Source organism: Cervus canadensis, chromosome 13, assembly GCF_019320065.1.
Source record: "Cervus canadensis isolate Bull #8, Minnesota chromosome 13, ASM1932006v1, whole genome shotgun sequence".
Taxonomy (NCBI): Eukaryota; Metazoa; Chordata; class Mammalia; order Artiodactyla; family Cervidae; genus Cervus; species Cervus canadensis.
The window spans coordinates 28,761,941-28,785,854 of record NC_057398.1 but is presented as its reverse complement, the minus strand read 5'-3'; the positions used below and the strand labels follow the sequence as shown (position 1 = coordinate 28,785,854).

Below are 23,914 nucleotides of genomic sequence, written 5' to 3'. Positions count from 1 at the left end.
AGGTGGGGGGCCCATACCCTTTCTCCCACCCTCCGATCACGACCCGGTTCTCGGGACCGACCCTGTGGGCTCCTGGGCCCAGGTCCACATCTGCTGCTATCTCATGTTTCCCTCGAAACATGGGCTCCTCTGGGCCCACCTGACTGCAGCCATCACTTCAGACCAAGATATGGATACAGGCCAAGCCTGTGCGAGGGGCAGGGGACTGGCTTGGCGGTAGGGAAGGACTGAGAGGTTCCAGCAGACACCAGCATGCCATGGGGGGATGCGAGGGAAGGGGCTGTGCAGGATGTTTCAGGGAGCGGGGCCAGGGTAGGGGGTTTGGCTAGGGCTCCTTCATAAGAACAACTTCCTAACAGGTATTGTATTTAACTTGCAAATAAGCAAACAGGCTGAAACGATCTTATTTGAAGATGACAAGGGTGTGAAGAATCCTGGTTGGTCTACTGTCTTTTACCCCAAATTCTACTTGGCATCAAGTCAAAGGAATAAGTCGAAACTCCAGCAAACGTCGGTAAAACCACTCAGATCCTTCCTGTGGCTTCTCTGATACTGGAAGTCACACACAGCCCTTCACAGGCAGCAAAGCCATGTCTCCTGCAAATATTTAGAGAGGAATTATCTGAAAATTAATCAAGGGACACCTCAACTAAAATGGAGTTGGGAGGCCACAAGGTAGAAGTCCTCAGGCATGTATCCCCGATGTCCACACAGAACCAGAGAGGAAGAGAGTCCCAGCACCTGTGGCCAGAGCAGCCACCTCACCGCCACTACCAGGCAGATCTTTTTGCCTGGCAACGGCTCAGCCAATGAGAAGCCACCTTATTTAAACTCCAATGTTTCCTTTAATGGACTGCTTGTTAATAACAACTTCCCTTCCTCCTCTATAAAAGAGTGTCCTCTCTGCTTTACCAGACTTGCATGTGGTTATCACAGTTGCATGTCCTGAGTTATAATTCTTTGCTGCTGCCAAACAAACCTGAAACAAAGTGAAAGTCACTCAGTCGTGTCCGACTCTTTGGGACCCCATGGGCTATTCAGTCCATGGAATTCTCCAGGCCAGAATACTGGAGTGGGTAGCCTTTCCCTTCTCCAGGGGATCTTCCCAACCCAGGGATCGAACCCAGGTCTCCCACATTGCAGGCAGATTCTTTAACAGCTGAGCCACAAGGGAAACAAACCTGACTTTCTGGTAAAATAAATGGCTGTTTTTTTGCTTTGTTTCAGGTGAAAAATCATTAACAAGACAAAAGGGGGCAGGATACAAACTCTGGAAGTGTGACCACGGAGCAAAGACTTCCTCCAGCCATGGTCAAAGGACTGGGTAACACTGTCCTCTGTGCTGGAGTGGCCAGCCCAAGAGGATAAGGTGATTTGGCGCCCCGACGTCATTTCAGAATTGTTAAAAAGAACTGTCTCAGATAAAATGTAAGAAAGACTCAGCTATAAAGCTTTTGCTACTTTTCATACAATTGCTTTTGAAATTATTTGAGTACAAGTAACTCACTGACCAGCAACAACCAGTGCTGCTGGGCAGTCATCAAGCATCTCAGAGTTCTGTGCAAAGTAGGAAAATCTACCCCATAAACTGTTCAGGGTCCTGAATACTCACTTTCAGGGATGATGATGGTGTCATATTCTGCTCCAAGATACAGATGTTAAGAGAACTTCACTTTTGCTTTCTTTTTTGCATTTTAGGCCCAGGCCCCTGACCAACCCCTGGGGTGTCCAGGCCTTTCCTCCGGTCACACCCTCTGGAGGATCGCAAGGAAAACCCTTCCCCTGTACCTTGTGGCCCAAACCCTGCCTGTAGACGCCAGGAGTAGGCAGATACCACCATCCATTAACTGACCCTCTGGCCAAGATCTAAAGGAGAAACGTAATTTTAAAACACTATGAAGCAAAATATATGAAAGTCTGACAAGAAGAGTAGGCCTTGGACTTCCCTAGTGGTACAGTGGATAATAATCCACCTGCCAGTGCAGGGGCACGTGTTTGATCCCTGGTCCAGACAGATTCTGCATGCCACAGAGCAACTAAAAACCGGGTGCACCCAACTACTGGAGCCCATGCTCCTGGCCCGTGTGTGCTCCGCAACAAGAAAAGCCACCACAATGAGAAGCCCACACACTGCAACAGAGTAGCCCCTGCTCGCCACAACTAGAGAAAGCCCCAGGGCAGCAACATGTGCCCAGTGCAACCGAAATAAATAATTTTTTAAAAAGTAGGCCCTGAGAAGAGCCCATTAGAAACTTCTCTGGTGGCTGACTAGCTAAGACACCGAGCTTCCAAAGCAGACGACATGGGTTCAATTCCTGATCAGGGAACTAGGTCCCACATACAGACAAATAAAAATAAATATTAAAATGAAGAGGAAGAAGAGCCCATTAGCAGCAACCTCGCTCCTAAAAATTACCTTTAAAAGTAAGTGGATGCAAACATAGGGCTTCTCCCCTGTGAAAAAAAAAAAAGTAAGTGGAGAGAATTCCCTGGCAGTCCAGTGGCTAGGACTCCTAGCTTTCACTGCAAGAGCCTGGGTTCAATCCCTGTTCGGGAACTAAGATCCCACAGCAGTGAGGCACGACTTAAAAAATTTTTTTTTAGCTAAAAATTAATAATGTAAGCCAGGAGGAAAATCGGGCCAGGAAGATGCTGCGCATGGTGCCAGGAATGAGTAGGGGGATAGGGGCGCGCGCGCAGGCAAGACCATCCCACTGAAGCCCCTCACCCACTTGGTCCAAGGCCACGCCCCCTGGTGGAACTCCCCAAACTCAGCCAACCAGCGTCCTCGTCAGGGGCGTGGCCTCGGAATCGAGCTGCCCCTAGAGAACCTCCGTCGCTGGCTTTCTCAGCTAGGACAGTCCCTTTGTCTTTCCTCTTCTGAGGGAGGCTCCTTGAGGCTGAAATTTTTGTCTCTTGAAACCAAAACTCAGAGCCAGCTTATAGGTCGGTTCCTCCACGAACTTGCCGCCCCTCCTCGGTCGCGGTGGTACGGCCTAGAAGGTATCAAGGGGAGGGCGGTTCCCAGAAGCACCACCCCTGACTGGGCTGAATTGGTACGGCCCGGAGGATACCAAGGGGACGACCGAGTGCCATTATCCAGAAGCACCTGCCCCGCTGGCCGAGATGGTATGGCCCGGAAGGTGCCAAGAGAACAACCGCGAGGGGGCGCCATCGCCCAGCAGCACCCCAGCCTGGGCCGAGGTGCTACAACCCGGAGGGGACCAAGACAGCGGGGGCCGCCATCGCCCAGCTGCACCACCCTCGCCTGGGCCACGCGTTACGGCCCGGAGGGTACCAAGGCCGCGCGCCGCCATCGCCCAGCAGCACCACCTCCACCTGGGCTGATGAGGTACGGCCCGAAGGGTGCCAAGGGGATGACCACGGGGGTCGCCATCGCCCAACAGCACTATTCCCATGTGGGCTGATGTGTTACGGCCCAGGGGGTGCCAAGGGGACGACCACGACGGGAATCGCTTAGGAGGGAGTCCCCGCTCCCAGCACCCAAGCGGCAGCTGAGAAGCCCAGACCCTCAGGACACTGCGGAACGAGTCCCGTGGGATGGGTCACACGGGACGGCTAGGAGCCGCGGCGGACCTCAGACGCGTCACTTCCGGCGCGTGGCTTCCGGGCCAGTAGCGGCTGCTCCCCGCCTCTGGCCCCGCCCCGTGGCCCGCCGGGACCTGCGGGTTTTCTCCGGGTCCGCCCACCCATCCCGACCCGCAGCCTTCGGCTCCGTGAGCCGCAGTCAACCGGATGAGGGCGGGTTGCTGTGTGGAGTAGGGGGCGGCGAGGCCCTGGATGACCGCTCCTTCCGTCCCGGCGCGCTGGGACCCCGCCCGGCTGCGGGGCCGGGGTCGGGCCCACGTCCCTGAGGCTGCGGGGCCCGCTCGGCATCTACCCGGGGGCTCCTTGGTGGGTGAAGGGCTAAATAAAGTTGGCGGGGCGGGTCACCCCCGGGGGTCGCCCTTTGAGTCCGTGCCGACCCCCCGCTTCCCCTTCCAACTCAGCCAACCCCGGGCCTTGGCACGCGCGCCTGGGCGTCCGAGGCCGCCCGGGGGTGGAAGGGAACCGTTCCTAGCACTTTCACGCCGGGTCCGCTCCTGCAGCGTCCACCATGTGGGCCCCCGCCACGCCTTACAGGCGTCCAAGTGGACCTTAGGCCTCCGAGGCCGGCGCCACGTTCCCGCTCCAAATCTGCCCGCGGCGGGCGGGGCACAGGTGGGGCGGGAGCTGGGGGTCCGCGGGGCCCGCAGCGCCTGGATACCTGGGGGTACTGTCAGAGGCGGAGGTGGGGACACAGGGTCGGCGCCCTTGCGCTTTTGTTTGTTTGTTTGTTTGTTTGCCCTTGCGTTTTAACACCGCCCCCCACCGATGCGCCCCGAGGTGGGCACGGCCCTGGCGCAGCAGGTGCAGCCGCTCCTGAAAGAACCGGCAAAGGTGCTCTGTCCGCTCCGGGCACAGTCGCCCGCAGCAAATTCATTGCAGTTGGTGTCTTCGCAGGATTTAAAAAAACTGGAAATTACATAATGACTGACGTCCTGCCAGGCGCCGGTCCTAGCGAACTGTTATTTTGTAAATTGGGTTGGGAAACTCCCAGTCAGGCCCAGAGCTAAGACTTCATTGTCGTTCTCAGCCTACTTTCTGTACTGGGTTTTACGGGGCCTGCAGTGCCGCCCGCTCCTCCCCCAGCGCTCACGCTCTGAAGCCTTGAAAACCTTGCTCACCCGTCGCTGCTGTTTAAAAAAAAAAAAAAAAGAACTATTTAGAAGCAGACTCTTTGTTTAATGGCTTAAAGTTCCTTGTTTTTCAGTAGAGTGTAATGTTGTTTACCCAAAATCCTGTAACTGGCAAGTAACATTTTAAAGCAGAATGAAATAATATTAAACTGCCTGAAAAGGAACATTAAGAGAGGGAACAGGAAAAGTTTTTACATTAAAGAAATTATTTTTGTCTTAAAATTGAAGTATAGTTGATTTACAGAGTTGTGCTTGTTGCTGGTGTATGGTAAAGTGATTCGGTGTACATACGTAACATTCTTTGTCATTCTTTTCCATCCTGTCATAGGTTATTATAAGATACTGGCTATGGTTCCCTGTTTTTATATAGTAGGTCTTGTTAAAAAATCCATTTTCAATGCAAATAAATTAGAAAATGGAGCGAACACACACACACACACACACAAAAGGAAGGATCTGAGATTCTGCCTCTGAGAGTTGACCACAGTTGTTACCTTGGGCTGTGTTCTTCTGAACCGTTGGCACTTTTTAAACCTGAACACATGTACAGAGAGCTTGTAACTCTGCTCTCACTTTCTGTATGACAAATATATTTTTGTCACAACTGGTAGGGTTACAGTGTCCCATTATGTGACAGAGTTTGTTACAGTTTTTTTAATCTGACACTTAGCCAGTGTCAGCTTCTCAGTCTTGAAAACAAAGCTTTTGAACATCTTTGTATGTACAAGCCTGGGCCTTTGTTGGATTATTTCTTTAGGATAAAGCCCTAGAGGTGGAATTTCTGAATTAAGAGTATGAAATTTGTAGACTTTCAGTGTATTTTATCTAAACTGCCCTGCTGACAATGTGAACCGACCTAGATTTCCTCACCAGGTGTTTTAGAGCATCCTGAGTTGCTTGTTGTAGAACAGAGACTCTTGACCTCTGACTCATGGGCCTCCGAATTCAGGGTTCTGCAAAACTGGATGGGAAAGTTGACAACTTCCTGTCAGTAACTTCCACCCTGAGCTTCCCTTCAGTGGTTAATGTGCCCTGGTGGTCCTGGCCGCCCACATTTCAGAACCAGGCAGCCTCCCCAGGGTCTAGAGCCCTTGTTGCAGGGTTGGTGGAGGCTGGGAGGGTCTCAGTGCCTGCATGTGATGAAAACATCACGTGTGTGCTTTTTGCAACATGATGCTGGTTTCCTTTCAGTGGCCCGCCTGGACCCTGTCCTGCAGAGGCTTTGGACAGGAGTGCAGTGGAGTCAACCCCCGCCTCATAGGCTGCTGGCTCCAAGCTGAGCGGAAGAGGCTACATTACAATTCTTGTCATTTGTGCTATAAGCCCAGAGGGCGGTAATTCAGACCTGTGTCACCAGGGGCCTGGAGGTGGGGGGCCCCACAAGCCCTGCGCTCAGCCTGGTCCACCCCATCTCCAGGCCACCCTGGGTGAGGTCAGTTTTCGTTATCAGTTTGGGCTGCTGACCTTTGGCTTTTCACAGGATGAGAACTGCCTCTCGTGAAGGTGCCTTGAGTCACAGAGACTGAGAAAGAAGACGGCGGTCAGAGCCAGGGCGGGCAGCTGGGGTCCCAGTGGGCCTGCCTGAGCTGGACCTGCTGGGTTCTGGGCCGCTGCCCCCGGCCTCCACATGCGATGCCAGTACAGCTACTGAGGGGCTTCACTGTACCTGGGAGCAGGCCTTCTGCACAGGACTGCCGCTCTGGCCAGTGACCAGCGGTAAGTGCTATGTGCCCGCCTGCTGTCTGAGCAAGGGGACCTGGCTGACCGTCAGCTGTGGGTGCCACCAGGCATTTCTCACTCCTCGCGGGTGGATAGTTGCACCTCCTAGTGGTGGTGACCAGCAGTCCCGCCCTGGGCACTCCTGCTGGACATCTCTGGGGGACCCTCAAGGATGGAGGTTCTGCTTTGTAGGGTGTGCCAGGGTGTCTCTCTCAGCGTGGTGCCCAGTCCTCTCCCAGGTTCTGTTACCAGCCCTCACTGTAGCCGTGTTCAGGCCTCTGGATCCGCACCTCCCAGCAGCTCTGGGTGTTGTCAGACCTGATGGCTTTGGGCAGTAGGGGTGGGTGGTGTGTCCATCTCCCTGACCATGGATGAGGTCAGCACCTTTGGTCAGCGACCTTCAAGGTAATACCTGTGACCCTGCCTCCTGACGTTCACACCCTCTGTAGCCCCCTTCCTTGAGGGTGGGCTTCTCATGAGCTCTGTCCAGCAAATGCTAAGGGGCCAAGGTTCCAAGAAGACTCGGCCTCCTTGGGCGCTGGCTCTCAGCCGCCAGCCCACAGCCTGGAGCCTGTGCACGCAGCCCTGTGGAGGGTCTTCCCCTCATAGCTGCTGGAGCTGCATGTGTGGGCTTGGAGGTGCGACCCCAGCCCCTTCCGCCATCATGCTGGTCGACCGTCTGGACCACAGAATCTGTGGGGTCACGAGTGCTCTGAGCCTCCAGCTGGGTGTGCGTTGTCCAGAGGTGCAGAGCTGACGGCTCCTCTCGTACTCATTGGGCGTGTGGACATCTTCTCCCTCCTGGTGTGTTACCCACGTTTCCTGCTGATTGTAGGGATCCATCCTCTCTCCCTGTCGTGCTGTCATGACCCCTCCAGGTGTCACTTGTCATTTAGCATGTTTAGTGTGTTGACGTTACATTGTGATCACTGTGAAAGCACAGGAGCTCTTCCTTTAGCAGCCTCATCGGATTGGTTATATTTGTGGGTAATGCTTTGGGGACTGGTTTAAGATGCACTTTTCTGGAAATTCCCTGTGGTCCAATGTAGGATTTGGCATTTTCACTGCTGGGCCTGCATTCAGCCCCTGTTGAGGGAACTAAGGTGCCACAGGCTGTGCAGCACAGCCAAAAAAACGGTACTCTTTTCTTACCCCAGGATCAGGAAGATACTCCCTGTGTTTTCTTCTAAGTGTGAGGTTTCACACGGTTGCATTCCACAGCCCAACCTCCCAGGTTCAACTCTGGACAGAAGCTGTGTCTCACACGGTGACAGCATGCCTCCCCAGGATTGTTGGGAAGAGCCATGGAGTCATGATGTGTGCCCTGCTGGGTCAGACCCTGCCTGGTTCCTGGGAAGTGCCCTGTGGATGTTGTGAATTGGTAGCGTGTGTCTGGAGCTGTGAGGCCGGGATCCAGTCTCTCTTTACTGGTGTGGATGACAGCCATCCTGGTGTCAGGGAGTCAAGGCCACCTTCTCCCAGAAGCCACAGCCCCGCTCTGTCTTGGGTCCAGGTCCTACCTGTGCACAGACCCTGGGCCCTGCATCCCAGCTTGTTTACATGTCTCTGCACCAGTGCAGCACGTGGCCCCATCCAAGTGTCTGGGGGCAGCCCCGTTTCTCCAGGAGAGTCTCTTTTCCTTCTCCCTTTTGTGCCTCCATCATGCTTTTTGTAGTTGCCCAGTACCTTGTAAGGATGTAACTAAGACTGAACATCCTGTCACTGCTGAACTTTCACCAGCTTCCAGCCTCTGCTGGTGGGTCTCGCCAGGGGCTGCAGCAGGGGCCTGGTGGCACATCTAGTCACGTCAGTCATGTGACCCTCTACCTGAAGGAACAGCTTTTCCCATTTGTTGATCCTGGTGGTCGTCTGTGTGCTGGCCCTTTGCGTGCTGGCCCTTTGCTGTTATTTACTTTCTCTCAATCCACCTGGATTTCGCTGGCAGGCACCCCTCACATGGGCCTCATGCCATCCAGGAGCCCACCCTCCTCCCGGCCCAGCTGTGTGGCCCCAGCCCTGATCTCAGCCATCTCTGCGAGGAGACAGTTCAGCAGAGCAGAGGTTTGGAAACCAGCACCACCCCTGCTGCGGGGGCGTCTCTGTTCCAGGCCTCCGCGTGGGCAGAGTTGTAAGTGGATGTGGAAGCAGGCGCACTGTGCCCCCCCCCCCCCCGCTTTCGTGCAGCCCACTCCCTTGTCTGCCCCTCCTTAAGTGCTGCCCCCCAGATTCGCCCAGGTCTCGTCTAGAACCTGCGCTTGACCCCAGCGCCCATGCAGTCTCCCCAGTCACTTCCTTCCCTTTGCTTCTCAATGGGCTGAAGTTGTTCCTCTGAGTTGTGCTTTGATTTAGGTATTTCTATCTGTATCGCGCATTAGAGATTTTGTTTCTAGACATGTTATTGATGTGGGCATTTTTGTTTTTTAAGCACGTGGAGCATGGACCTGGTTCCCAAGGGCATAAGTGTTTAGAAAGTGCTGGCATTGGCGGGATCCGGGGCGTGGTTGCTGTGTGGATCTATAGCCTCACCTGGCGCTCGGGCCTCTGCCGTCCAGCCTCCTCTGCTCGGCTTTCTTTCAAGACCCTAACTCTCACCGTCAGAGCTGTGCTCGTGGCAGGGAAACTGCAGCGGCACCAGGTTCAGCATGGTGGATTAGGACACATGGTGTCTGTCTCATCCCTGGGGGTTCCACTTTGGTGCCTCCATGGGCGGGGCAACCGCTCGTTTTTCTGGGGAGTAAAGTTGTGATGGCCTCTGGTCACTGGTTAACACCGTGCTGGGAGATAGTCTGAGGCCGCCATGGGGTTGAGGGGTTGTGGGGTCGTGGACGTTTCCTCTCTAGGCTTTCCGTTTTTTCATCCCACTGATCTGTTCCTGACAATTTCTTGTCTGTCTGCAGGACTCCGTCCTGCCTTCTGTCCCTCCTTGAGTTTACTTCTGTCTCTCCTTGAGTTTCCGGGAGGTGGCTCCTCCCCCACTGGCAGGGTGATCGCTGATCTTTGATCCTCACCCAGGAATGTCCTCAGACTGAGTTGGAATTGGTTCTCTAGGGCACCCGACCCCTCCCTCTCGGCTGGGCTGCTTCAGCGCCTACAGGCTGTGTCCAGAGGTAGGATCCTGGTCAGTGTGGTCCCTGCTGTCTGCTGCCTGCCCCCTCGCGTTCCTTGTGTGCTGCTGGGGGTCCTTGGAGCGCCCACGTCCAGGCCCGCCTGAGTCGAGCTCCCTGGGAGCCTGATGCCCTGGGTGAGGTTTCTGTCTCTCCTGCCCTGGTCTTTGTTCCCAGGGGACCCTCTTCTGGTGACTTTTAGAGCAGCATCTCCTGCTTTTCGATGGGTACTTGGCCCCTGCCATCTCCTCCTTGGCTTAGGTGCCAAGGCACTGAAGGGTGACCAGAAGCCCAGGGCTGCCCATGGAGGTGCAGCTCCCAGCATGGTATTGTCCAGAGGGAATGGGCCACAGGCCAGGAAGAGGAGGGAGGACGGGGTGTTAGTGGAGATCTGACCCCGGCAGTGCCAGAGGGGTCGAAGGGCTTGTGCGTCTTGTGGGGAAGTAGAGCCCACAGGAGGGCTGGGTGCACCCGTCCTGGTCTGGGCTGCGTCAGGACGGCTGTGGTGTCCCCAGGGTTGGTGTGCATGTGGAGGCTTGGGTGCCCGGCGAGACCAAGCATTGCTGAGCTTGTGGAGTGATTGAGGACACTGATTGGACACTGGGAGCCGGGGGCAGCTTAGCCAGGAGCCCTGCCCTGGGTGGGAGCTGGAGGTCACGAGTCCATCTGGCTCACATGAGCCTGAGCAGAACTGGGCCTGGGGCGGTAATGGTAGAGGAGCCAGCCCTTTTGGTGGGTGGCACAGCAAGTTAAATACCGATGCCTCTTCTACATAAACCTGGCAGTTAGGTGAAAACACGATGGGCATCCCCCAAACGCCAGCATCTGAGGGATCAGGACATCGTCGACCGGCTTGGCTGCTTGGGGGAGGGGATGGCCAGGGGGCTGGGACCTCCTGTTTGGTGTCACTGGGGAGGAGCAGCCAGGCCTCCTGGGCTGGTGGTCATCACTGGGACACTGCTTATAGCCCAAACTGGGAATTTCCTGGAGGTCCAGCGATTAGGACTCTGTGCTCTCATTGCTGGGGCTCGAGTTTAATCTCTGTTTGGGGAATTAATATCCCACAAGTTGTGTGGCACAGCGGGGGACAAAGCCAAAACTGAAGCACCCACCCACCAGCGCACGTGAGAGGCTGGGTCTGACTGCGCGTGGTCTCAGGGCTGAGCGAGGCCTCTCTGGGGAAGCCAAGAGGTGTGAGTCTGTGGAGGAAGCAGTGTCTTTCCTGGCTGCAAGACAGAGGCAGCCCCCTGCGCACCCGCAGGCAGGCCCTCAGGTCCAAGAGGAGTCTCCTCCCAGGGTGTGTGCTCAGAAACTGCCCCCTCAAGCTGGAGGCGGCTGACCACTGAAGGATGAGGACTGTAATGTCAGGTCCTGGGTGATGAACTGTTGGACCATGAAAGAGATGATGCAAAGGAGGAATGGAAAGTCAAGGGGAACAGGCTGGTTTGGTCAGCCCTCCCACCAAGGACAGTTCAAAACTCTGGATGAAACATCAAGGCGGGGGAGGGTGCTGTGCGCTGGAGAGCCAGCTGGGTGGGAGGGAGCTCAGGGCAGCCCCTTCTGGGCTCTGTCTGGTCCTGGTGGGTGGAGAGAAACGCAGAGCACTGGAGACAGCTTCTGAGGTGGGGGCAGGGGACAGTGAAGACACAGGTCTCGCTGAGCTGAGGGAGAGGCCGAGGGAGGAGGGTAGCTGGAGGAGGCCAGATCACCAGGTGCTTTAGAAAAGTTTGAGTGGAACTTACTGGAGGGTCAGCTGTGTAGGGAGGGAAGGGAGGCTAGGCTGGTGTAGGCCATGGTCTCAGCGGGGCGCCCGCTCCTGCTCTTTTGGGGCTCCTGGGTGCGTGGCCGACCGTGGTCCCGAGTTTGTGCTTTAAGTTACTGTTAAGGGGGTGATTGAACCTGGCAGGACCTTGGCCACTCAGGACCACCTCATCCCGTCCTTTCCTTCAGCTCCAGCCTTCGCCCTGCCTGGTGTCACCATGGCTGCCACTTCTGTCCTTGGGTCCCTGACCCGAGCCCTCTGCCACCCCTGAGATGTCGGCGTCCGCGAAACCCCCAGCCCTGGTGGAGCTGGACCCGGGCCCTGGCGAGAAGCCTGGGGGACGGCCGCTCCTGGCCTGGGCCCCTGTGTTCAGCCACCGGAGTGAGAAGATCGCATTCGGCCAGAGCGATGGCAGCCCTGAGGAGCAGGTGCTCACGGTCACCGTCACGGAGACTACCGTCATCGAGGCAGACCTGGGCGTGTGGGGCGCCCGCGCCCTGACCTACCTCACACTCTGGTTCTTCTTTAGCTTCTGCACCCTGTTTCTCAACAAGTACATCCTGTCCCTGCTGGAAGGGGAACCCAGCATGCTAGGTACCCGCCCAGGCTGGTGGGGACGGAGCCCCGGGGAACCCCTCTGCTCACTAGGTACCTGCCCGGGCTGGTGGGGACAGAGCCCCAGGGAACCCCTCTGCTCACGGGCCTCGTCTCCTCCAGGGGCTGTGCAGATGCTCTCAACCACGCTTATCGGCTGTGTTAAAATATTTGTTCCCTGCTGCTTGTATCAGCACAAAACTCGGCTTTCTTACCCACCCAATTTCATCATGACCATGCTGTTCGTAGGTCTGATGAGGTAAGCCCACTGACATTTCAGGTTGGGTGTCTGAGTTTTTTGTTTTTGTGAAATCTCTTCCCCCAGCTGGCTATTAGCATCAGGTGATCCTGGGAGTGGGGAGCAGGGTGGGGGCAGACCCTCCAGGCTGACTCCTGAGAGAGGGAATGCACTGATTTGTGATGCTTTTGATTGTCTTAGGTTTGCAACAGTGGTGTTGGGTCTAGTCAGCCTGAAAAATGTGGCGGTGTCCTTTGCTGAGACCGTGAAGAGCTCGGCTCCCATCTTCACTGTGATCCTGTCACGGACGGTCCTGGGGGAGCACACTGGTGAGCAGCCCCCCATGCCCGGCCCTCATTGCGCCTTTTGTTCCCCCAAGGCTCAGCAGATGGGACGCAATCACAGATCTCTAAGCTGGGCCGGGGCAGGCACTGTCCAGCTGCACACATGTCCCTGACTGTCCTGCCAGCCTGTAGGGGGTGGGGTCCTGTGATGAGCAGACTCATCACGTGACATATGTCTGCCCTGGGGGTAGGAGTGCTGCTCGGAGAGGGAGCTGAGTTGGCTTCAATTAGGAAATGACCAGAAGGTAAAACAAGGCAGTGCCCAGCACCCTGGGGAGGAGGTGGTGGGGAGAGGGCACAGCTGGGCATCTCGCAGACCGGCCCCTGGAGCCAGGCCGATGTGCAGGTGATGGCAAAGCAGAGTCAGATCAAAGTGTGACCGCAGGTCCTGCAATCCCACGCAGCAGGAAACAGCCTGACCGCACTGCTGCCTTCACCACGCAGAGGGGACTTCAAAGGCCTTGAGAACATCGGGCCATGGAGAAGACAGTGTTTTGCTGGAACAATTAGGAAATCTTGATAAAATGCAATTTGTTGGGGAGAATGACTGAGATACCCAGACTTGTGGGGCCAAGGTGTGGAGTCCCCAGAGGGGTGACCCCTGAAGGCACCCTAGCAGAGCAACCTCATAGGGTCTGTCAAGGGGCACAGCCCCAGCGGAGCCCTGAACCCACCACCGCCCACAGCGCAGGCATCTGCCTCCTTGGCGGCCTCCCAGCCATGGCCCTGCGTGTGGTCCGCGCCCAGCAGACACTTCCTTCCATGGTGACACTCGAGGCCTCATAGGCCCATGGATTTGCTGTGTGGACAGCACTGTCCTGGGCGGGGTAGTGGCCACGGTCTCAGGAGGTTACCAGATTGTCTGAGGGCTGCATTTCTGCTCTGTTTTGCTAAGTGTGAAAGGCTTGTCCCTTTGTCTGCTTTGAATTTCAAGATTAATGAAATGCCATGTCCGAAATCAAGGTAGAGGCATGGGGGGTAGGGGGAGCTGAAGGCCTTGTACCCAGTGACAAGTTTTTCTGTTGTCCCGAAAGGACTTTTAACCCTCCTGTCAAGACTGTTGGTTATGAAGGCAGGAGGGCTGGATGCCCTGAGGTATGGGGCCTCCTTCCTCCCCTGGCCTTCCCTGGAGACCACCCTTCAGCCCCTTTGTTTCACAAGTGAGAGCTTGGGGACTGTGGGGTGGGGTGCAGAAAGCGGGGCTTGGAGCTGGCGACTCCAGTGTGGAGTCCTCTGCTCCACGTGTCTGGCCGGAGTGGGTGACAGGCATGTGCTATTTTTTCCCTCCAGCGAGAAGTGAGCAAGCAGAGCACCCCTGGGGGGCAGCTGGGTCCACTGGGGGGCACTGCAGCCCAGCCATGTGCTCTCCCCCTGCAGGGCTACTGGTCAACCTTTCCCTCATCCCTGTCATGGGTGGCCTGGCACTGTGCACGGCCACCGAGATGAGCTTCAACTTCCTGGGGTTCTCAGCCGCCTTGTCCACCAACATCATGGACTGGTGAGTCTGTAGGGTGGGAGCTGGGCACGTGGGGCCCCGTGTCCCACTGCCGGAGTGTGGGCATCAGGCCCAATGGCTGACAGCTCCACGCAGCCTGCTCCTTGTGCGTCACCGTCTCTGAGGGGAGAAGGGAGGCGGCAGCGGCTCTTGTGTCTAAGCTTGTGTCATTGCTGGTACTTCCAGAGAGACCAGAGGGTTTCTGAGTGGTGCATGAGTAAAACAAGAAACCACCTTTCATTCCATCTGACACTTGCTGTGTTTCCTTCAGCCTTCTCTGCCTCTCTGATTCCCAGAAACATCGCCCAGCTCAGTCCCAGTTTGCATCTTAACCTGTTAACTCCAGCACAGTATGGTCTCAGAGGCCTCCTCACTCACCTGCAGATGCTTCAGACCTCCTGGCCGCTATCCTGCAGGGACCATCCTCGCACAAGTCCCGCCAGGTTTCCCACTGGCCCGCAGTGTCATCCCTAGAGGGGGTGGCCTGTGAGTGTCTCCCCCAGCCTCACTTTGGTTCAAGTTCCCTTGGCCAGAGCTGGGGGCAGTGTTGGTGGTCTGGAAGCTGGACACTGTCCTGTCTCCTCTCAGCCACCACTGGCCTTCCCAGCCAGGAGTTCTATCTCTGTTTCCCTGGGTCTTCCTGTGCTCATATTGTCTGTCCTGTGGCTACAGCTGATTTGTGGGAGCTCTGGGTGCCAAGAGGGGTTCTGTGCAGAGCTGGGTAACCCCAGGCATGCCCTCCACCTCCAAGACCTCAGCTTACCCACCTGTGAAAGGGGCAGCTCAGCCTGGCTCATGGATGCCCAGGGCTGTCTTCAAGGACCTCCATGTGTACCCGTTTCCAGAGGACAAGGCACTTTGTATAAGGTGGCCTCTGAGCTCACATAATCTTTTCTCTTCTTTCTTCTAGTTTGCAGAACGTTTTCTCCAAAAAACTCCTCAGTGGGGACAAATATAGATTCTCGTAAGTGTCACTGCCCCACAGAGACCACAGCGCCCTGGACCCCAGCCCCAACACTCCCAGAGTGCCCTAGACCCCAGCCCCGAACCTCCCAGAGCTCCCTGTGCCCCAGCTCTGACCCTCCCATTTCCCCGGTGCTTTTAAAAGAACCTTGTTGAAACTGGGGAGAAAAACCCACCTGTTTCCAGTTGCCCTCAGCCAGGGATGCTGTCACTGTCCCGTAGCAGGGGAGAAGGGGGTAGCGAGGCTAGGGGCAGGGTAGGGTAGGCCGGGGTGAGGCTGCAGGGTGTGGGAGGCTCAGACACCTGCCCTGTCCCACAGGGCTGCGGAGCTGCAGTTCTACACTAGCACAGCGGCCGTGGCTATGCTCGTCCCAGCCTGGATCTTCTTCATGGTGAGTCCCACCATCACAGTCACCTTCAAGGGGTGAGCCTGGCACTGTGTGGCTGCCACGCGCCCGAGGGGGCCTGACCGATGCAAACCCAAGCAGGTCTGGTGCCCGTGAGGGCCGGGCTACAGCCCCAGTTCTGGAAACTTTGGCAGGGGGGTGTTAGGCACACTCTTGTGTTGTTGCTTTTTGGCTGCACCTCATGGCTTGCAGGATCTTTGTTCCCCAACCAGGGATTGAACGCTGGGCATAGCAGTGGAAGAGCTGAGTCCCAACCACCAGGCCAACAGGGAACTCCTGCAGTTGTTTCTTATTTCTTCTCTTACTTAAAAACATTGTGACCACCATAGAATAAGTCACAGGACAGAAACATGTAAAACAGAGTGGACTGTCCCCAGCCCCTGGCAGGCCCCCTCCTAGTGGAGCTGCTCCCTCAGTGTGTCTGCGTGGCCACAAACCTGCTTACGTGTGTCGTGAGTCCTGTAGGAGTGCAGATGTGCATCTGTGTGGACCTGTCTTCTCAACACAGTGGTGCTGAGCTGCCCAGTCCAAGCTCTGCCCTGACCCACCAGATGTGGTGGTCTGGCCCTGCCACTGCTCTGTACATGCAGCACATAACAGGGAACTCCTTGTGTCATGTCTTTAGTGGGTGAGGATGTTTCTCTGGGTTGTGTTCTTGGATTGGAATGGTTGAGTAAAAGAACATGCACATCTAAACTTATTTTATTATGATAAAATATCTATCAAATTTACTATTCTAGCCATTTTTCAGTGTATTTCAGGTACGCATTCACATCATTGTGCAACCATTACCCCAATTTTTTTATCGTCTCTAACTGAAGCTCTGACCCATTAAATGCTAATTCCTCACCCCACTCCACCCCACCAGGTGGAGGGGACAAGACTTACCCCACCCCCCCTGAGTTCCAGCTGGGCCTGAGAGTTAAACTGACTTAGATCAACAGGAGATAAGCACATAGGTTCATTTAATACTAGCTTCATGTGATGCCAGAGCAAATGAAGCCCCAAACAAGTGGCAGACCTCAGTGAGTGCTTCCACGTCAGGTTGAATGAAGAGGTGATTGTGGGCAAGTGACTGAGACACTGGGGCGGCTGAAGGGGGATGAGGGGAATGATGACAAGGCCCCTGAATCCCCTCTCCTTGGGGGGAAGGGGCAGCTCCCATGTGGGGTTTGTCTCCTGCTTCTGGGAAGGAAAAGGGAGATTAGAGCACTCTTCTGGCACCTGCTGTTTTCTCAGTGCCTTCAGCTCAAAAACGATTCTTATGCCAAAGAGGCATACGTTGGGGGAGAGGTTCTGAATTTTGTTACCCCCTCCCTCGCCCCTGGCTGCCACCCTCCTACCTTGTGTCTCTGTGACTCTGACTCCTCCAGGGACCTCATAGAAATGGAATCACATAAGATTTGTCCTCTAGCATCTAGTTCATTTCACTCAACTTCGTGTCATAAGGGCCATCCACGATGGAGCAGGTGTCAGGACCTCTTCCCTGTTTTAAGGCTGAATAGATGTATGGCTAGACCACATTTTGTTTACCAATCTTCCAGTGATGGACATTTGGGTTGCTTCCACTTTTAGGCTGTTGTAAGTAATGTTGCTCTGAATGTGAGTGTGTAAGTACTTTTTCAAGACTCTGCTATCATCTCTTCAGGGTACAGACCACAAGTGGAGTCCTGGATCACATGGCAGTTCTGTGTGTAATTTTTTGAGGGTTGACTAGTCTGTTTTCCCACGGCAGTTGCACTATTTTGCATTCCTATCTGCAGTGCTCAGGATCCAACTTCCCCTTTCCTCACCAGTGCTTGTTGTTTTCTGGTTTTTGTTTTTTTGATGGTAGTCATCCCGATGTGTGTGAGCTGGTACCTCGTTGTACTTTTTTTCCCCTGAGGCTTTCTTTTTATTTGTTTGTTTTGTCTGCACTGGGTCTTCGTTGCTACGCTTGGGCGTCTCATTGTGGTAGCTTCTCTGGTTGCGGAGCACAGGCCCTGGACTGCGGGCTCAGCTGTGGCACATGGGCATGGTCGTGACGTGGCATGTGGGATCTTCGTTCCCTGACTGGGACGGAGCCCACGTCCCATGCGTTGGTAGGCAAACTCTAAGCCACTGGACCACCAGGGAAGCCCCCTCGTTGTAGTTTTGATTTGTTCTTCCCTGATGGTCAGTGATGTTGGGCATCTTGTCCCATGCTTAGAGGCTGTGTGTGTTTCGTGTGTAAAGATTTGATCATTGCCGTCCACATGCGGCCCCAGAGCCCTCCGCGGTGTCACTCCCTTGACCCAGACCCCGGGGCACAGATGCCACTGGAGTTCCCCCTGGGTCCGTGCAGCAGGCGTCCCTCTGGCTCTGGTGCAGGACCTGCCGGTGATCGGGAGGAGTGGGAGGAGCTTCCGCTACAGCCAGGACGTGGTGCTGCTGCTGCTGGCGGACGGCGTGCTGTTCCACCTGCAGAGCGTCACGGCCTACGCGCTCATGGGGAGGATCTCCCCTGTGACCTTCAGGTAAGGACAGGAGATGAGGTGCATCCGGGTCACATCGAGGGGAACGCTTGCCATCTGACGTTTTTATCAGAGGGCTCTGTGATTGTGGGTCACAAATGTAGTGATCGCTGTGGCCAGGGGTCGTAATTACTTGGCCATTCTGTATCGGTGCCATTTGAAACATGAATAGGAAAGTCTGTGAAATGGATTTTTAGGGGGATCCCCACTGGGAATCTGTGCACAGAAGAGAGTTCCTTGCACTGTCGTGAGGTACTTCTCCCCAGAACAGCACTGTCCGGGGAATCTCCTGGGATGATGGAGGGTGGGAGCCCCTGGCCATGTGTGGATCCTGAGCACCTGGAACTGGCCAAGTGCTGAGGAGTTAAAGTCTGTTTTTCTGACTTTAATCAGCTCACACTCAGCAGCCCCACGTGGCCACTGACTCTCTGCTGGGAACTCAGCCCCAAGCTTGGGTCTCATGAGCCTCCTCCCTAACTGGACAGACTAAGTGCTGATTTGACAGCAGAGGGATTTTGGTAACAGAAAGGAAGGAGCCCAGGTCACCAGCAAGCCTGAAAACCCCCCCAGTGATTGTCCTTGGATTTGGCTGTCATATTGTTGTGGAAACCTTTTAGCGGAGCTTTGTCCTTTAACTTCAGAACAGTCTTGGGAGAGCGGGATTGTCCTCAGAACTGAGGGCCTCAGGGGCCTCATGCTGCTCTCAGACCTGGCAGCACTCTTCCCACATCCCGGGGGAGGGGCCTCAGCACTATTGGGGCTGCCTGAGTGACACGTGCCCTGACGTTCACACTGTCAGTATGTTTGATGGGTCTGTTTCCTGTAGGACAGCAGGAATTATTTCCAAATATCCCTGAAACTTTGCTTTTCAGGGGTTGTTAGTGATGGTCCATATAAAGACAGGAAACTGGTTCTTTTTAAGGAAAATAGCTTACGGCAGAAAAATACAAAAGTTAACTTTAAATCATCCAAAATGGCAGCCCAGAAGACAAACCCTTGTGGTCACTGCATCCTCACGAGGTCCCAGCAGTGAGCAAGCAGCATGGTGTCACTCCCAGACAGCTTTCCTAAGGGAACACTTCCCACTCTGGAGAGTAGGCTGCAGTGTTGGGGTGAAAGGTTGTGATGCCTACAGTTCACTTAGAAGTATTTCCGTCAAAGAAAGGACAAAGTAAGGCACAAGGCTGAGCCTGAAGATGGCACCCAGCTCTGCGGTCCCCCTTCTCTGTGATTTGTTTTAGTAGGTAGGACCCCAACACAAAGGGGGGTTGGCGGAGGCGCCCCTGGCCCCGCTGACCTCCCTGACCTCCTGCAGCGTTGCCAGCACAGTAAAGCATGCCCTGTCCATCTGGCTCAGCGTCATCGTTTTCGGTAACAAAGTCACCAGCCTGTCAGCTGTGGGCACCGTGCTGGTCACAGCTGGCGTCCTGCTCTACAATAAGGCCAAGCAACAGCAGCGCGAGGCCATGCAGAGCCTGGCCTCGGCCACCACCCAGCCCCCGGATGGCAGCTCTGAGCCACTGCTCCCCCAGGACCCCCGGCCACACCACTGAGCCCCGAAGCCATGAGGGCACCACACCACCCCCTCTTCGCTTCTTCGCTGACGGGGGACCCCCTTTGCCTCTCCCTCCCCGTGGACAGCGGGTATGGGACCACCTGGCTCCATGGGTCATAGTCATTGTGGGAGGCAAGGTGGGCAGCCTTTTCTGCTTTTTTCTGGGGCTGTGAGTCAGAACTGGCAGGAACTTGAATTGGGTTGGAGAACACAGCTGCCACTGAGCCATGGCCGAGCGCCCTGACAACCTCCTCCCGGCAGCCTCCGCACCCCAGCAGCCAGGCCAGGCCCTAACTCCTCTGTGAGTGATGACCACTTGGGACAGCTGTGAAGCTGGAGCTGTGTCCAGGTGCCAGCAGGCACCCCCTCATTTGGAGCCAGTGTAGGGAACCGGCTCCTGCATGCCAGCCATCAGCGGTTGCTGGAGTCCACCCTGCTCCTTGGCCAGGCTGAGGCCCCCAGGGCCAGGGCACAGAGGCCACTGCAGTGGGCAGAGAGTGGCACAGTACAGATGGGGTGAGAACCTGGGGTTTCCTGCTCCTGAGGGCAGGGTGTCCATCTCCTCTACCCAAGGCAGAGCTGTCACATCAGTGCCACTTAGGGAAGGCGGGCTGCCCCTCCCTGCATCTGCTATGCTGAGCCTCCCACCTCCAGAGGGTCCTGTCCCTTGTGGGCAGCCAGGTTGCCCCTCCGAGACCCAGATGTGGTTTCCAGCCTGAAAGCTGCAGGTAGATGGCCACAAGGCAGGGCGGGCCTGTGTCCCTTCTGTTCCCCATACTCGTAGGTTAGAGGCAGGCTCTTCTAAGGGGCTCCAGGATCCCCTGTTTCCACCCAGCCAGTCTGGAGCCTCCTGGTCTCATTGACAAGGGTGTTAACGATTTCCCCCTCGTGAATGATGAGCAGGACGAATGTGGAGTGTTTACACTTTTGTTATGCTGCATTTTAAATGACAGTGTAGGTTTTAAAAGGAAACAGAGGCACAGATGGCTTCTGGAATGCATGGAGTGTGCCGGGTAAACCAGAGTCAGACCCAGCCCAGCCCTTCTCCCCCAGGGCAGACAGACAGACAGACAGACAGGTGTTTGAGGCTCCACCTCTCTCTTTACTCCTCGCCCCACATCCTGTTGGAACTTCTGGTCAGGGTGTAGCCCCTCTCCCACCTACCAGACTCGAGCTCTGGGACTTGTCAGGCACAGCCCAACTCAGGGGCCGTGGGCTGGCCACCTGCCCATCTCTAGCTGGCCTGTGGGACGGAGCGACCCGAGGGCACAAGTGGTCCACGAGGCTTGGGAACAGTCCCTGCTGTCCAGGCCCCGGCGCCTTAATTGCTTCTCTGGTTTTCTGGTTGGCTTCTCAACTGGAAAATATAAACCAGCCCTTCCTGGAGAGCAAGTCTCTTGGAAACAAAGAGCAATAAGTGCGTCTCATTAAGTTCTGCTGACTTTGAAAGTCTGTTGTGATGAGGGATTAAAAATGGGGCCTTTTAACTACAACCTTCTATGAAGCTGACCTCCTTGCTCAGAGGTCGGCAGGTCACACGCAGCTTCCCTGTGCAGGGGTAGCTGGTGTCTTTCCCAGGTTTTCCCCCTTTCCTCTTTTTCTGTTTACCCCTAAACAAAGCTAAAGAGGACTGGGGCAGTGGTTGGGGCGGCACATTGCTCTGTGAGGACCAGAGGGAAAGCACCACTTCCGGGGGGCTCTAGCCTCTGACCTCAGACTGGGGCCACAACACCTGCAGCTGCGGGCGAGACATGAAGAAGGGGAGCGTGTGTGTCACCAGGTGCAGACTGTCATCTGAGAGTGATCAGGTACCAGCTGCTTGTGTCTGAGTGTTGTTAGGGGCCTGTTTTGATTTTCCAGATCTGGGGACCAGAAAGATTTTCCTAAATTATTAGTAAATGAGGCAGTTTCTAGCAAAGCTGCTTCTGGGGCATCCCCCATCCCTCATCCCCAGCAGGGAATCCGGGGCCTGGCGCCCACGGGACACATGCTATGGCCACATTCCGTCCATTGACTCTGCCCCAAGTCATCCACATGGTGGGCGTTTCTGGGAGGAGAGTCAAACCCCACAGCCTGCGTGGGTGTTTGCTTAATAACTGTACAGACATGTTTTTTAATTAACTTTGTCTAGTAGTTTTCTAGTATGTTCCTTTCACTGAACCGTCGCAGGCCAGCTTGTACCAACGCCAACACTAGGTCCATTTCCTCTGGGTCCATGGTCGTTGTCCATGTCTTTGTAAACAAACTCATGAACCAGGCTTCTGACTCTGGTCATCTGCTTGCTTGCATCAATACTTAGAGATCTCTGGCTTTCAAGGAAATTTCCACTGTTGAGTGGCATGAAAGGCTTTTTTTTAAAAAAAAAAAGAATTCTGATAGTCGTAACTTCCTGCATATTAGCATTAAAATCATCGCCTTGGAAAGCTGAGAATACTCTTGCATAATCCAAAATGTGTCTTTAATTTGTAAATTGCACAATAAAAAAGTGCTGCACGAAGAGTAAGCCACGTGGATCCGCGCTATCCGCAGGCCCTTAAAATACTTGCCCCAAACTGAGGGACTTTGCCTCCCGTGTGGCACTGACTATCCTGTGGATGGTCATTTATAGACAGATCAGCAGAGACCACAGAAACACAACATGACTTTCTACATCTGTCCTGGGGATGTGCTTCTTGAGGCCTGGAAGTGTTTTCACTATTTACCTAGGTTGGAAAAATTAAACAAGGATGCTATTACAGGTAGAAACCCTCTTCTGTTTGCCTGTGACCAATGTTGTAGTAAGGGCTCTGTTCTTTTCCAGAATACGTTCATGCCCTGGTTGGGACCTCTTTATTTTCCTAGCTTACAATAAGAATGTTCCTACTTCCCTGATGAGTTGGCCTGTTTCTCTCTCCTGAAGAGCAAAGAGCAACCAGGTGGTTGTGCCAACCATCACTTGGCTTGGTCACCCTGATGCTCTGGGTATAAAACCTTCCAGTTTTCTCTCTCTGTAGTATTTCCTCCTCTTCTCCGGAGGGCTTGGATGCTGCCATTGCATCCTTGCCTAGATGTCCAGACTGACTTGGAAACTGTTCTAATTGGCAAAGTCTTTTTTTTCTTGCTTTTCACTTGAGGGAAACTGGCATTCAGTTGATGTGCCATTTCTAGACTGTAGATGTGTGAGTTGAGTCTGAACCCACCCAGGGAGTATTGTGGACCCATCATTGCAGAGGGTCACAGTGAGGGTGACTTTCCCATACTGAAAAACTTGAAAATTATACGAATAAATTGTCTATATCAGAACCAAATTATACTTGCTTTACACCAAAAAAAACAAACAAAAAAAAAAAAAACTGTGGAGAACTAAAAGTATATTATTCAAAATTTTAGTGTTTTTTATTTCACCTATTCCAGTATTTATGCAATTAGATCAATTTTTCCTAGAAAAATGGTGGTTACATAATTTAGTGAGTCACTGTGTATTCTGCTATACATCAATGCTGTATAATTAATCCTGTGGATGCCTACTGGTTACTTTGTCCAAATTAAGCTACCATGGTAGCAACTATCTAGGACTCTTGTTCTACAAAAGTAAAATAAATGTTCAATGTGTACTTTGTTTTCTCCTTTGTGTAAGTCTCAAGTGTTTGGGCTACTGAAATGAACATGGGTGGGTTCTTACTGCCTTCATCTGTTTTTTGAAGGTTTTTCCTGTCACCAAAAACTCAGGAAGCAAAACAAGAGCTTGGGCACAGAAAAAACAATTCTTTCTGGGAAGAGAAAGAATTTCACTTCCACACACCCTCTTTGGGCCCTAATTTCTGGTCAGAATTTTTCTACATTTTCCATTTCTGGCCAGGTAGTAAACTGGAGGTGGCGTTAAGTGGTAAAGAATTCGCTTCCCAAAGCAGGAGATCCAAGAGAGGAAGGTTCAGTCACTGGGTTGGGAAGATCCCCGGAAGGAGGAAATGGCAACTCACTCCAGTATTCTTGCCTGGAAAATTCCATGAACAGAGGAGCCCGGTGAGCTACAGCCCATGGGGTCGCACAGAGTCGCACACGACTTGCACACACTGCAAGTGAATGATACTTGTTCACCGTTCTCTTCCTGAGATTCACGATGTCGCATTACCATTTTTCTGTGACCACAAAGGTTCGAAGAATAATTTGCTTGAACCTGAGCAGGTTTGAGGCCGAACCTCAGGATTCAACGTCTTTAAAAACCTTCGCAGGCGAGCCTGAGTAAGCACTAACTTTGTGTCATCCCTGGTCTTCGCACAACTTAAAATCCTGCGGTAACCGCTCTCCCGCCCCGCTCCGTAAGCAAGATTCGTCTTCTCTTAGGAAGATTCAGGGTCTTGCCCCGGGGTCACGGGAGCGGGGAGAGAGGACGCAGTCACAACCACCCAACCAGGCTGGCCCAGATGCCTGCCGGCTCCGATCATCCGCCCCTAAAGTTGTCACCAGCCTGCGCCAAAGCCGGAAGTGACGCGCAGCGCACTCCCGGCACTCTGTTCAGGTCG

The 23,914-nt window shown here is 54.4% G+C and overlaps 1 protein-coding gene across 8 annotated transcripts; it reads left to right on the top strand.

Moving 5' to 3' along the window:
* The first annotated feature begins 2,837 nt into the window (after window positions 1-2,837).
* LOC122452562 (solute carrier family 35 member E2A-like) lies at window positions 2,838-23,746 on the top strand. 8 transcript variants are annotated; one of them, XM_043486294.1, is made up of 11 exons: window positions 2,838-3,352; window positions 6,220-6,455; window positions 8,404-8,586; window positions 11,513-11,918; window positions 12,042-12,177; window positions 12,358-12,485; window positions 13,878-13,998; window positions 14,906-14,959; window positions 15,278-15,350; window positions 17,715-17,860; window positions 23,096-23,746. In XM_043486294.1, exons 4-11 carry the CDS (start codon window positions 11,597-11,599, stop codon window positions 23,472-23,474), a joined length of 1,359 nt encoding a protein of 452 aa, XP_043342229.1. In that variant the 5' UTR covers window positions 2,838-3,352; window positions 6,220-6,455; window positions 8,404-8,586; window positions 11,513-11,596; the 3' UTR covers window positions 23,475-23,746. The 8 variants fall into 8 exon arrangements, with proteins under 8 accessions (XP_043342229.1, XP_043342230.1, XP_043342227.1 ...); XM_043486292.1 differs by lacking the exon at window positions 8,404-8,586 and having other exon boundaries at window positions 2,839-3,352; XM_043486297.1 differs by lacking the exons at window positions 8,404-8,586; window positions 23,096-23,746 and adding an exon at window positions 19,173-23,005 and having other exon boundaries at window positions 2,848-3,352.
* Window positions 23,747-23,914: the final 168 nt, after the last annotated feature.

What these genes read in the sequence shown, in the direction of transcription:
- LOC122452562 (XM_043486295.1), top strand. Translation starts at nt 11,597, where the DNA reads ATGTCGGCGTCCGCGAAACCCCCAGCCCTGGTGGAGCTGGACCCGGGC. An exon ending in CTGTTCGTAGGTCTGATGAG is followed by an intron (nt 12,178 to 12,357) that starts GTAAGCCCACTG and finishes TGATTGTCTTAG; the next exon opens with GTTTGCAACAGTGGTGTTGG. An exon ending in TCCACCAACATCATGGACTG is followed by an intron (nt 13,999 to 14,905) that starts GTGAGTCTGTAG and finishes TCTTTCTTCTAG; the next exon opens with TTTGCAGAACGTTTTCTCCA.